We start from the raw sequence: 13,015 nt of genomic DNA, 5'->3' as shown, positions 1-13,015 counted from the left end.
GACATTCTCAGCAAACTCAGTAAAATTACCCCACTAATGTCAACAAAGTACTGTGATCAATTTGTCCTTCTTGAGGTGAGAAATTTAATGAAAAACATTTGCAAGATTGCACCTGAGGTCCTCTAGTGACAACAAACCACCATTCTGAAAGTGACAGATTATGAAGAACATTCCTCAGTAAGGTCTGAAGATGATGGGCACAGTATGAAAGACAGAATTTGTGGATTATCAAAGATAGCTACCACTGGAGTAGTTTAACGCTGAGGAAGAGGTCATGTGACAGTGGCAAGTCTTTGGTTGATATGACTGCCAGCATCAAACATTCACAAGACCACCTTTCAAGACCCAGAAATTCTTCTTGGGAGTTTAAAAGCAAATGAGAAACTGAGTGCTTGATACTCATTTGGAACAGTGTCTGTGATTTCCTACTTCCTTTTTTTCACCTTTGGTTTCATTCCACGAGGGTCTGGAGGTCTAGCAACAGGATTACTTTCCTTTCCAGTTTTTGCTTCTTTGTTAAATTTCGCTATTTCTGACATTAGGTTGCTCAGAGAAAGGGAGGCAAGAGCTGGCATTGCATATGTTCCAGGACCTACATCTGAATGTTTCCTATAGGTGTGAAAGAGCTTCCCCCTTAAGTTTCTAATGCTGTCATCTTCGTTCACTGTGGTGCACAAACTCCAAAGATTTTGTCTAAAATTTATAGCTTTTTAAAGTTCCTCTGGTTTTACTCCTAAATTTGGAGTCTTTTAAATCATACTGAAAGTATTCACACTGCCTTTTCCAACACATTTTGTTGCTTTTGAGGTTCATCATAACCTATAAATCAGTTGATAGAGATCTGGGAACCCTGAATTATGTGTTCCTAGAACTATTGCAAATTTCTTTGTAAATTTATGCCTACCTTGTATATCCTTTGGAAGTTTTTGGAAAGAACTTTTAGCTTAGACTCAACCAGGGCTTAAAATCTGCCATAATGAGCTAATTCTGATTTGGTCAACTTTAAGAGCCAATTGAACATTTAGTGTTTCTAGCTGACCAGAAGGAAAGGGATGTCAGAAAGAGTGTCAGAGAAAGGAAAAATGGAGGGCAATTGGGTGAGAGAACAGTAATAGTAAGATAAAAACTTTTTGACTGAAGTGATAATTTGGGTGATTCTAAAGAAAAGCCTTTCACATTTTTTCATTTGCCTCTTCCATGGAATAATTACTGAAGCAATTGCGGAAGCTAGATTTTTATTGTAAGATTTCTCGTATCAATCAGAACATACATATCACTGAATGTTTGGAATTTCACTCTCTTTCCATAAGGCACCTCTCAAATGAGCAATTTTGTTCTTACACAAGGTTTCCCAAATGGCCTCTGAAATTCTAAATTAATGTTGGTAAAATTAAACCATTTAGAAAGAGATACATAGTATTAGTTGTGGTGTAAAATACATGTAAAGGGAAGGAATATGGCTTGGAGGAGATATGAACTTGGATTTAGTCTGAGACATAGGCATAACAATCTGGCAATGCTTGGAAAAACGAGTTGTTTGTGTTCTTATGCCCTTGGCTCCCCACACTAAAGGTTAGATAGTCTCCAGTGGTAAGCCAGATAAATGTGCAGTTTGGAAAGATGGAAAGTTGAACCAAGAGATCTCATTTGAAATCAGTGTCTCACAGAAAAAACAGGTCTTCAAAACCTTATATAAGCTTTTGCTAAGGTTTATGGCAATATCTGTCTATTATCATCACTATTTTGCCATCAAAAACTATCATCTCCCATCTACTCAGGAGGCTGAGGCAAGAGAATAGCTTGAACCAGGGGGGTTGTAGTGCCACTGCACTCCAACTGCACTCTGGCTTGGGAGACAGAGCAAGACTCTGTTCCCCGCAAGCCAACCTCCTGCAACAACAACAACAAAAAAACCTATCATCAAAGAAAACAAAAACTCAATACCTAAACATAAAGAGGTATTATTTTGGCTGGGGCCCGGCTACCTACCTCTCTTTCTCCACTGACTGAGCAATGCTTTCTGAAAAACCAGATTTAGAAGTCCTGTTGTAAAATAGGTCTTGCATGAAGCTAGTGATGAACTCACAAACCAGTGAAAAGGACTTTCTTAACCTTTAAAATCTGCTAGTAGCAAAAATGTTTCCAGCAAGTAAAGAAGAAAAAATAAATAAAAAGTCTTGAGGACCTGAGCAACTCTTCCTTTTTACCTTTATGGCATTCTTAAATAACCACTGCATGATTGCTTTGGGAGACTTTTTTTTTTTTTTTTTTTAATTCAAGTATATCTTTTGCCAGCATTTTCTGACTCAAAATATAGCAGCAGGAAGATAACATTTTTGAAAGAAAAATAGTTGGTATGTGCCTACTGCTGTATTTAAATAGTAGAATAGTTAATATGATACTAATACATTTTGGATATATTTTGAGTTTGTTGATTTTTCCAGTTTTCACCCACTGCTAGACCTGTGGGTGCTGCAAATGCCTGTGGCTCTCAATTTTGGTTGCCTATTAGAATCCTGATGTCCAGTTAAACCGCAATCTCAGAAGGTGTACTCAAGCATCTATTTTTTTTTGAAATGTCCTTTTGTGATGCCCAGTGCAATCAAAATTGAGAATCACTGTAATAGCAAATGGTTGAATGGAAACTCCACCTTCTATTTAAATCTTACCCCAGTCTGCCCTTAGCTGTTCTCTTTTCACAGATCTATCAGTGTCTGAAGACAAGTATGGCAGGCTGATCAAATATGCACATAGCAGGAAGACAGCAAGAGGAGTGATACATTGACCATGTTCCAAATCACAAAGCATCTCAACAGGCTGGATCATGGACCGACTTGGCCAGGATGGAATTTCATAAAGATACATAAAAAAGCATCTTGGGTGTAGTAAACTAACTCCATAAATGCAGAGCGATTTAGACGTGACTAAGTAGCAGTACACAAGAAAAATTATTGAGGAATTTTGTTGACTTTCAGGGTAGTGTGAGTCAACACTGTGATTTGGCTGCCGGAAAATAAACTCAATCCAAGGCTGTGTCAACAAAGGCATACTGTCCTTTCTGCATGCTTATTACAGCACCAAGAAGTGAGCCATGTTCTCAACAGCATACTTCATGAACATGGAACGCTAACAGTATGGTTAAGGGAAAATGGAACTGTCATCTTGGGGAATAAAAAGGATATTTAGCCAGGAGTAAAGTTAGGTTAGGAAGACCATGACAAATATTTTCAAAATATTTGAAGGACTTAGTTGTGGAAGTGGATTAGATTTATTGTGCAAAACTCAGATGTCAAAAGCAATAGAGAGATGGAAGGAAATGCTTTTCAGCAGGGTTGCTCATCAATAAAGGGAGTGAACAGTCACACAGAACGGAGGGTTCCCTGCCCTTTGAGGTAGTTAAACCTTCAAGTAAATTATGGGTGAGGAGTTTCAAATCTTCTAGAGTTGAACCAGATAAGAAAGTCTCTTCTTCCAGCAAGATGTTACGGACCTGTAACATAAGTGTACCTAAAAGTAGATTGGGAGTGAAAGACAGACTTTCCATGTTCTACATACTGTGGAAACTCGCCTTAGCGTGGTTCTCTGCAACCTGCCCACCCTGCCCCAGGGAGGCAACCAGCCAATGGCACCCGCACCACGGAGACCCCAGTGCTTTTCCAATGCGGAAATGCAGTCACTTTTCTCTGGATGTTATATCCTTTCTGGAATATGTCTCACACACATCTCTCTTTATCACCCCCTTTTTCAAGTAAACCAACTTCTTGTAGAAGCTGACCCTGTGTCTCTTGACTCTCCATGAAGATTCTGGCTCTTCTCTTCACCTGTCAGAAGTTTAGGATTCCAAAGGGATCACATTAGCATCCATCCCAGCAGCCTGCACTGCGTCCCGAGAACCGCAGTTCTGGCACACCCAGACGAAGGGAGAGAGGGGACCCCTCTGAGGTCCCATAGGGTTCTCGGCCACCGTGGGATCCTTCTCTTAGAACTTTCAGAACTCCCAGGACGTTTCCACACTCTGAGCAGGGTGCTGGGGGCCAGGCGTGGTGGGGACAGGACCAGAGCCCGGGCGGGAGCTGCCCAGGACAAAGGGTGGGTTCCCTCCATCCCACGGTGCCTTCATTTCCCCCGCTCCACCTGGCCCCGGGTGGTCGCGTCACCGCCAAAGCCGGCCCCCGCCCGCCCGGGGAGACTGAACCGGACCCTCCGGCTGCGCGCTCCCGGACGGGGACGGGGACGGGGACGGGGACGGGGACGGGGGCGGGGAGGGCGACGGCGAGACGGGGCCGGGGGAGGTGGAGCCGCCGGGGAGGAGGCGAGGGCGGCGGGGAGCTCCGGGGAGACGACTTCGGAGGGCGAGAGGGGAGGGCGGCCCGGGCTCGGCACGCTCCCTCCCTCGGCCGCTTTCTCTCACATAAGCGCAGGCAGAGGGCGCGTCAGCCATGCCCTGCCCCCGCCGCCGCCGCCGCTCGGCCCCGCGCGCTCTGCAGACTCCCGCGCCGCGGCGCTCCCGGGCCCCGCCGCCCGCCCCCGTCCCCCGGCCCCGCCGCCAGCGCCCCCGCCGCAGCGCCCGCGGCCCGGCTCGTCTCACTTCGGGGAAGGGGAGGGGGGAGGCGGCCGAGGGCTCCGGCGGGTCCGGAGGAGCCGAACGTCGCGGGGCGTTCTGGCGTTCCCCCTCCTCTCTCCAAAACGCGGCACCGACGCGGACCGCGGAGGCGCCCTCCCTCGCCCTCGCTTCACCTCGCGGGCTCCGAGTGCGGGGAGCTCGGATGTCCGGTTTCCTGTGAGGCGTTTACCTGACGCGCGCCGCCCTTCCCCGGCACTGGCTGGGAGGGCGCGCTGCAAAGTTGGGAACGCGGAGCCCCGGACCCGCTCCCGCCGCCTCCGGCTCGCCCAGGGGGGTCGCCGGGAGGAGCCCGGGGGAGAGGGACGAGGAGGGGCCCGCGGCCTCGCAGGGGCGCCCGCGCCCCCGCCAGCGGACCGGTCCCTCGCCCCCGGTCCTTCCACCATGCACTTGCTGGGCTTCTTCTCTCTGGCGTGTTCTCTGCTCGCCGCTGCGCTGCTCCCGGGTCCTCGCGAGGCGCCTGCCGCCGCCGCCGCCGCCGCCGCCGCCTTCGAGTCCGGACCCGACTCCTCGGACGCGGAGCCCGACGCCGGCGAGGCCACGGTAGGTGCGCGGGTCGCGCTGGCCCCTGTTCCGGGCCGGACTGCGTGCGGGCTGCGGGGGAAAGCGCGCGTGCTTCCAGCTGGGTGCGTGGGATGCAGAGGGACTGGGCGCAGCGCACGCAGCTTGGCGGAAACGTTTTCTTCTTTTTAAACAGAAAGTTGTTACTAGAGAGGCAAGCAAGTGACCCGAGTGAAGGGCCCAGAGAGGTGCCCAGGGACGGGGATCACGAAATGTATTTCAGACTGGTTTCCTCTCGGGCAACCAGGGGGTCTTGAACCCCGCCCAGCTAGCGGGGCTCGGGAGAGCAGGAGTTGGTTCTGGTCGGGAAATGCTCCTTTCTTTCCCCACTGATTCACGGGACTCCAGACAGTTTCGGGGACACTGGTGATCAGCCAACCCAGCCTTACTTTCCTGGGGTGTTCATAGTCTGCGGAGCGCTGGGCGCTGTGCGCGACTTTAGAAGAAACTGTCAGGGACTTTAGTAACCAGGCTCCAGAGCTTTCAGAGTTCACTTGAAGTTGGTCAGTCTTGAGATGTAACAGGAGATTAGAGTCAGTTAGATCACAATCATGCATGGCAACTTGCTTGTTTCAACTTTATAAGCTCTTCATTCCTGAAGTCTGGTCTTGAGATACTAAAACTAAGGGTTTTTTGTTTTTTTTTTCTTCCCCCTTTTCTTTTCTTGTTTGGGTTTTTTTTTTTTCCTGTTTGTTTTGTTTTCTTTTAGAGCTGTTTAATTCTTTGTCTAAAAATGTTGCGTACATACTTTTGAGGCATTCTGATTTCCAAAAAGGATTTTTTTTTTTTTGTTCCTACTTCTTACTGGCTCTTCTAAAAGACTGTATCTTTACCTAAAAAGTTCATATTTGCCATAACCTTATAGAGTATGCCTAAGGGAGTTCTTGAAGAAGTTATATTAGACATTTCAGTTCAAACACTTGTAGTACCCCTTGCTGAAACTACACTGCCGTGGTTTATTTCAACCGGTGGCAAGTGGAGACGTACCTGCAGTGTGTTACAGTTAACTTTAAGTTGACTTTATTGATTAACACATACACAATGTGTAGAAAATAAATAGCTTACTCAGTTATATTTTGAAACACATTTTAAGATTAAGAAGACTAATTTTTGAAATTCAAACTACCTTTGTATTTAAATTTTGGGAAAACATTAAAATGTTGGAATCTGTAATAATTTAAGATAGGGGTTCAAGGAATATCTCTTGAGTAAAAACAATATGCATTAAATTGCAGAACACACTGCATTCTGTGAATTGCAAAAATAATTTTCAGTGACTGTACTTACATTGACATAACTATAGTGATGAAAATATCCTTCTGTTCTTAAATACCAAAGAAATGTAATATTGGGCTTAATAACGCTTCTGATAATTTGAGTCCTTGATTTTGCAGCACGTATTTATTTGTTGTTTTTGTAAAGTCAAAACTGGTAAAAGTATGATTTAGTAAGGCAACATCTCCATATTGCCTATGATCACTTACTTTGATTTACAGTAAGAAAATGTCCAGTAGAAAGTAAAATGAGAAGCATTCCTTGATAAGCCAATAACTTATCTTGTATGATAGTCACTCACTACTGGATTAGTCTTGAATTAATGTACCCTGAGTGTGTGTGTGTATGTGTTATGTATAGGTATGGGATTGGAGGATAAAAAAGTTAACTTATTTTTAACTTTCTAAATTGTCTTCATTGGTGGTATAAAATTTGCCATTGGTGATACAGCAAATTTTACCATTGCTGTGAAAATATCTATGCATTTTTATTTGCAAATGTTGCTTTTCACATTTAACCATTTTTACATTTTGTATGGTGAATATGGGTTAGTATTCTGTATGTGATGTGGGTTCTTTATGCATGTGATAAAACACCATTTTCCATGTGAAACGTCATCTCTGAGTTCCATAGACCTCGAAGCAGTATTTCGTTGCTCCACTAAAATGTTGTTCCCCAGTGGGTGACTATAACCTTGACAGGGCATGTGTCATTTAAGGACACATCAATTAACGGGTCCTTCCTATGAAACATGGCACACAACTGCCAAGAAACTGATGTGAAGACTCTATGTCTCTCCCTAGTGGCCTGTACAAGTGCCTTATTTTGATATAAGCACTAGAGAAGAACTGGGAAGAAATCAATTGTTAATTTACTGTAACTACATGAACCCCAAGAAAATATTTCAGAAGATAAACCAGAGATGCTAAATATCTATAATCCCAGTAGATGCATTTTTTTTGGTAATTTTTACCTAGGAAGTTTTTTAATATTGAAAAATAGCACACAAGCTATGAACCAAGGTTAGCCATCCAGTTCTTCACCCACCCAGAAAGCCATACAAAGGATTGGAGGTGAAATCACAGAGGCAATGAAGCTCTCTTTGCATGACTTACTGAAAAGTCTTAAAATGTTTCTCTGAAGGATGTTAATACAAACAAGTCAGTGTCAAAAAAGTAAGGCAGGCAAAAGTAAAATTAACTGGACATGATGGTGAAAAAGAGAGTGGCAAGTCTACAGCTATTATATTTAGAGTTTTCCTTATAGTATATGACTGAGTATGTTTGTTAACATCCGCTCTTATAAGAGATTTCTGGCATTCATCTGAGCGATGCCGGCCATAGGAGGTTTTAGGTATAAAAAGTTCAATCCATCTTTCATTTTGACTTCCACTTCATTATATTCTTCTGAATATCTGATTCGTAGCCATTTGTTCATGAGACAGTTACCAAAATTGCTTTACAGGAAGCAATTAATTACTAATCTTAGTGCCATATTTCTAAGACCCGTAGATCGCTATTCCTGTCCTTTTCAGTTGAGTTGAGAAAGGCGGAGGATGGTGGATTTAGGAGATTTCTTTCTGGACTTCAGGTTCTGGGCTCTTGAAAGGAAGGTCCTAGCCTTCTAGTTATCTCCATGTGTCTAACCTGGAATGCTGTTTCTCAACTCTTACTGGGGTTTTTGCCAACAGAAGAATTGGGGTGAGACTAATAAGAGTTTCCTAAATCCCTGGGACTGTGCTTGCCTTTGGCAGCTCTGGGGTTCTAATAGAGAGCAGGAATTTATAATCATTATCTGTGATTTCCTGAGCACCTATGTGTGTCACGCACTTCGCTAAGAACTTTGCAAGTTAGTTTTATTTTGTTTTTCACTATACCTCCATAATATGGATGTTACTGTATTTCACTGAGGATGATGAATCCAAGATTTAAGTGGCTAACCAGGAAAAAGAATATGTATTTTTTCTTTTAAAAAAGTTTCACTACAGCTTAGAATGGTTCTATTTAGGACTGTTGGACTTTACAATGGTGCAGAATTGATACATACTCAGTAGAAACCATACTTCAAGGCTTGAATTTTGATCTTTTCTTGGGCTAATGATATGCAGTAAAATACTTTCTCTGGATACTGGACAATGAAAGTGAGCTGTGACCAGTCAGCCATGTGATCGTGAGAGTAAACAGCAGGTACTCTGCTGTGTGTTAAATGTATTTTCAACTCAGGAGGGATTTATCTGGATGTAGCCCCATTGTAAATCGAGAAGCATGTGTGTTTTAGAGAAACATAGTAATGCCTTTGGGCCTTTGGTCCTGTGATTCACACTCCTTTCAGCGCCTCTGCTTGTCTCCTCGGGCACACTGTAGCAGCCTGCCGGAAGGCAGAGAGAAGCACTGTGACTTTGTAGTTAGAGCCACCTTGTCTCATTTATCTAGGTCCTAATTCCCCACAATGGGACAAACGGAAGTAAAGCTGAACTTTCTTCCACGCTTTACCACATGGTGTTTGACTAAAGATAAATTATAAATGACCTAATCCGTAGTAATATTATAAGAACAACTGCTTAACTAGGGGCTTAACAAGAATTCCTGACAGTTTTTCAGAGTTGTGCTAAGGTAGCTTCAGTGCAAGATTGTGATTTTACCTCTGCCAAATGACCTTTCACAAGTAAGTAGATTTGGAAAGAACAAAGTTTAGTTGGCAGAAGCCTTAGATCTCCTCTGACTTCTGAGCATATATTATTTCCCTTTTGCCAGTTACACTATACCTTGTAGATATGCATTTTCTAAATACTATATGGGCCTACCTTTTGTTACAAACACATATTTGTAAGTTAAGATTTGTATAAATTGTGGATTAAGATATCTTTGATTTTTTTCATTAGAAAAAACAGGTATAGCAGAGAACTTTAAACAAGGAGGGTTGCTGATGAGTCTGTTTTATAATGTAAATTAAAATTTACTGTAAATATTTTAGATTTGTGTAATTGTTTCTTCTGAAATTTACTAGTGTACATTTTTGGGATGGCTCCTTTCCTTGGTTGATTTATTTATTTATTTTTTTCAGAGTTTATGTTTAACTATGAGAAAACAGAGATCGTTTTTATTTAATTTGCTGTATTGGGCATCCATCATGACATTAATCAAATAAGTACATTAAAATACTTTCGTCGATGAATTGGTACTGTTGTTTTGTACTGCTCATGCTCTAGTGGCTTTCAGGTGTTGGGTGGCATCCACGATAGTTTTTTTTCCAATTTTGAAATCCAAAAGCTCATTTTCTTTCTCTCTCTCTCTCTCTCTTTTTTTTTGAGATAGGATCTTGCTCTGTCACCCAGACTGGAGTGCAGTGGCATGATATCTGCTCACTGCAAACTCTGCCTCGTGGGTTCAAATAATTTTTATGCCTTAGCCTCCCAAGTAGCTAGAATGACAGGCATGTGCACTACACCAGGATAATAATTGTATTTTTAGTAGAGATGGGGTTTTGCCATGTAGGCCAGTCTGGTCTCAAACTCCTGACCTCAAGTGATCCACTTGGCCTCTCATAGTGCTGGGATTACAGCATGAGCCACCACACCAGCACCCCAAAACTCATTTTCTTAAATTATTTGGTGCTATAATCCTGATCTGAATTGACATAAGGCTATTTATAGTTATTATTATCTAATTTAAATACTTTTAAACTACACTGAGAAAATAGTAATGTATTTATTTATATGATGCTGCCAATCAATCCTGCTTGTTTTGAGGGGGAGGTGTTAATATGCATATGCACTTGGTTTCCAGAAAAACTGAAGGTTCAGAGACTCACACAGTCTCCAGATGTTTATGGTAAGTGGATGGATTGTAGGCCTGTTCTTTTCCGAAGGCCTTCCTCCATTGCTTTATTGTCTTGGGGGCTATGTGGAAGAGGCAGGGAAAGGTAATTGAGGAACTCAGGAAGGAAGCCATGTGGATACTCCTGATTCCTTTTTACCCATCGGCACCAGGTTTATTTCCTTTTCAATCCACATTCTCATTTAAATCTACTTCAACTCAGGAGCATGCTAATCAATTCTTACTAGTAGCAGCTTCAGTTCTAAGCAGGAAATTACAGTTCAATGTGTGATGCAAAAAATGTACAGTGAGTGATCTTGTCTATAACGAGCTTACAATCATTTTTGGGAAAAGAAATTTACTCATTAAAAATACTGCAAGTAAATGACACTATAAATCCAGACAATATAAGTGATTTTGTAAGAGAGTCATGAGTTACCACCAGTTATAGGCTAGCCTTCTGGGGGTTGCATGGGCAAGCCTGGGAAAGGTGGAAGGATATGAGACCCAATATTAAAAATAATGCTAATTACGGAAATGAGGGAGAGAGGGATATTTTGAATATTGAAGCATGACAACAAAGTACAATGGAAGTAAAGATCAGGGATGTTTGGGGAACTAGAAGCAAACCCTTTGGTGCAAAAGTCAAGAGCTTTAAGGCAAACTGAAGGGAACATGGTGGGAAGCGTGAAAACCAAAAAGCAAGTCGAGTTTGGGTTGAAAGCAATAGGAGCCAATGAAGATTCTTTAGTGGTATGCTGAAAGTGAGGTTTGAAGGGGCTTAACCTGGTATTGTTGCATGGAAGTGTCTATGAAAGCTGACTAGAGGTTGATCAGAAGCTTCTCTGAAGCCATTTTCAACTGCAGGGTTTCTTAAAGTATCTGGCAGTGACTGTGCCTCTCTCATTACAGTGGCCACCCATTTATGGTATAGGAACTCTTCTATAGGCTCCTGATTGCTGGTGATGATAGTGGTGATTACTTTTGACTTATTGTAAGCATCCATCATTGTGCTATCTGGATACATTTACAAAATTATAGAAACAGATTTCTCTGCTATTATGGTTTACATTCCAAACAGAGCAAGCAGTGTAAACAGTGGTCATGCTTAGATACACATACACAGACACACACCCCCCCACACACACATACACATGCATACACCTCTTAATAGTTCTTCAGACTACCAAGTGTGACTTACGTGTTCTTTCTTGCATGGCTGAGAATTGTAGATAGTTCATTGAAATAGAATATTTAGAACAATCAGAAGTGCACAAGAGTAGAACCTGTATAGTTGCACATACATTTATTTGTAGGTCAGTGGAGAATTTAAAAAAAAAAAAAAGAGAGAGAGAGAGAAGAAGATAATGCTAAAGTGTACTGGAAAGTCCTACTTTCAAAAATCTTCTGCTAACAGTGAAACTGGAAAGGTGAGGGTTGGGACATGAGGAGGTGGGTGAACTACTAAATAAACAATATAAATATATTAGCTGTTCTTATAAAACTTTTTTTGAATATGGTAGGATAATTTACTAAAACTCAAGAGATGCCACCTCCTAGAGAAAGGACACACTGAAAGAGGAAATATTCAATTGCACAACTTTTGTAAAAAGCAATACTTACAAGTTTAAAAGACTAATTTCTAAAGGAGTTAAGCAACCCTGTCCTCATTTGGACAGGTAGGAAGATGTATATTTTGGGATAGGCCAGAAAGATGTGGTTTATGACTTATATAGTTGCAAAGGTTTCTATTTAGACATTTATTTTATAATTTAATTTACCCAAAACTTGGTCTCTAAATTACCATTTTCTCTTCCTTTTATACAGTAGTAAAGTATGCAGCCATAAGTGATAAAGGATGAGATCAAAGCTAGCTGTTTTGCTAACTGCAGAACCTGTGATCTGTGTTTACACTGCCTGTGAAAGTGCCTGGAAGAACTCTCTGTCAGTATTTCTGCTTGTTTTGGTCACATAACTGTCACTTGTGTCAGTGATATAACTTGTTTAGATAGGGATGCAGTGCAGTGGATTAGAGCACGGGACCTGGAACATGCCTTTCTGTATTCACGTCCTGGCCATGCCTCTTAGTACCTTTGTGACCTTGGACAAGTTACTTAGCTTTTCTGTGCTTTTTTTTTGTTTGCAAAATGCAGAATATAATTAATGCCTGCTTTGTAAGGTTGTTTTGAGGATAAAAATGTGTATATAGACCCGACGTGGTGGCTCAGGCCTGTAATTCCAGCACTTTGGGAGTCTGAGGTGGGCAGATCGCTTGAGCCCAGGAGTTTGAGAGCAGCCTGGGCAACATGGGGAATACACTGTCTTTACAGAAAAATACAAAAGTTAACTGGGCATGGTGGCACATGCCTATAGTCACAGCTACTCTGCAGGCTGAAGTGAGAAGATGGCTTGAGCCCAGGAGGCCGATATTGCAGTGAGCTGAGATCATGCCACTGTATTCCAGCCTGGGCAACAGAGTGAGAATCTATCTCAAAAAAAAAAGCCGGGGTTGGGGAACCCAGCATGTTTATACATATAAAGCCCTTAGAGCCATGACTGGCATGTAGTAAGCTTTCTGTAAATTTGTGTTAAATAGACAGGCTTCATGATCAGAAAACAAACAAACGAAAATATAGCATGCAAGTATTATGTCCTAGACATGTGACATAACTGTGATTCTTCAGCAGCTTGCAACTAATTTATTACATTTTTTAAATTATAAGCTTACTGGCAGTTTTCCTAG

General features: G+C 42.3%; 1 protein-coding gene across 2 annotated transcripts in view; it reads left to right on the top strand.

Annotated features, from left to right (window-relative positions):
* The first annotated feature begins 4,439 nt into the window (after nucleotides 1–4,439).
* The window catches only part of VEGFC (vascular endothelial growth factor C), a 124,482-nt gene continuing 115,906 nt past the window's right edge, over nucleotides 4,440–13,015 (top strand). Inside the window, exon 1 of one of the 2 annotated variants that reach the window (XM_039468607.2) lies at nucleotides 4,440–5,164. In XM_039468607.2, coding sequence (XP_039324541.1) covers nucleotides 5,006–5,164 — 159 coding nt within the window. In that variant the 5' untranslated portion in view covers nucleotides 4,440–5,005. The remainder of the gene's footprint in view (nucleotides 5,165–13,015) is intronic. The other variant, XM_074396657.1, reaches the window with a different exon arrangement.

The sequence above is a fragment of the Saimiri boliviensis genome, chromosome 3 (assembly GCF_048565385.1).
Source record: "Saimiri boliviensis isolate mSaiBol1 chromosome 3, mSaiBol1.pri, whole genome shotgun sequence".
NCBI lineage: Eukaryota > Metazoa > Chordata > Mammalia > Primates > Cebidae > Saimiri > Saimiri boliviensis.
This window is presented reverse-complemented; position numbering and strand designations above follow the sequence as displayed.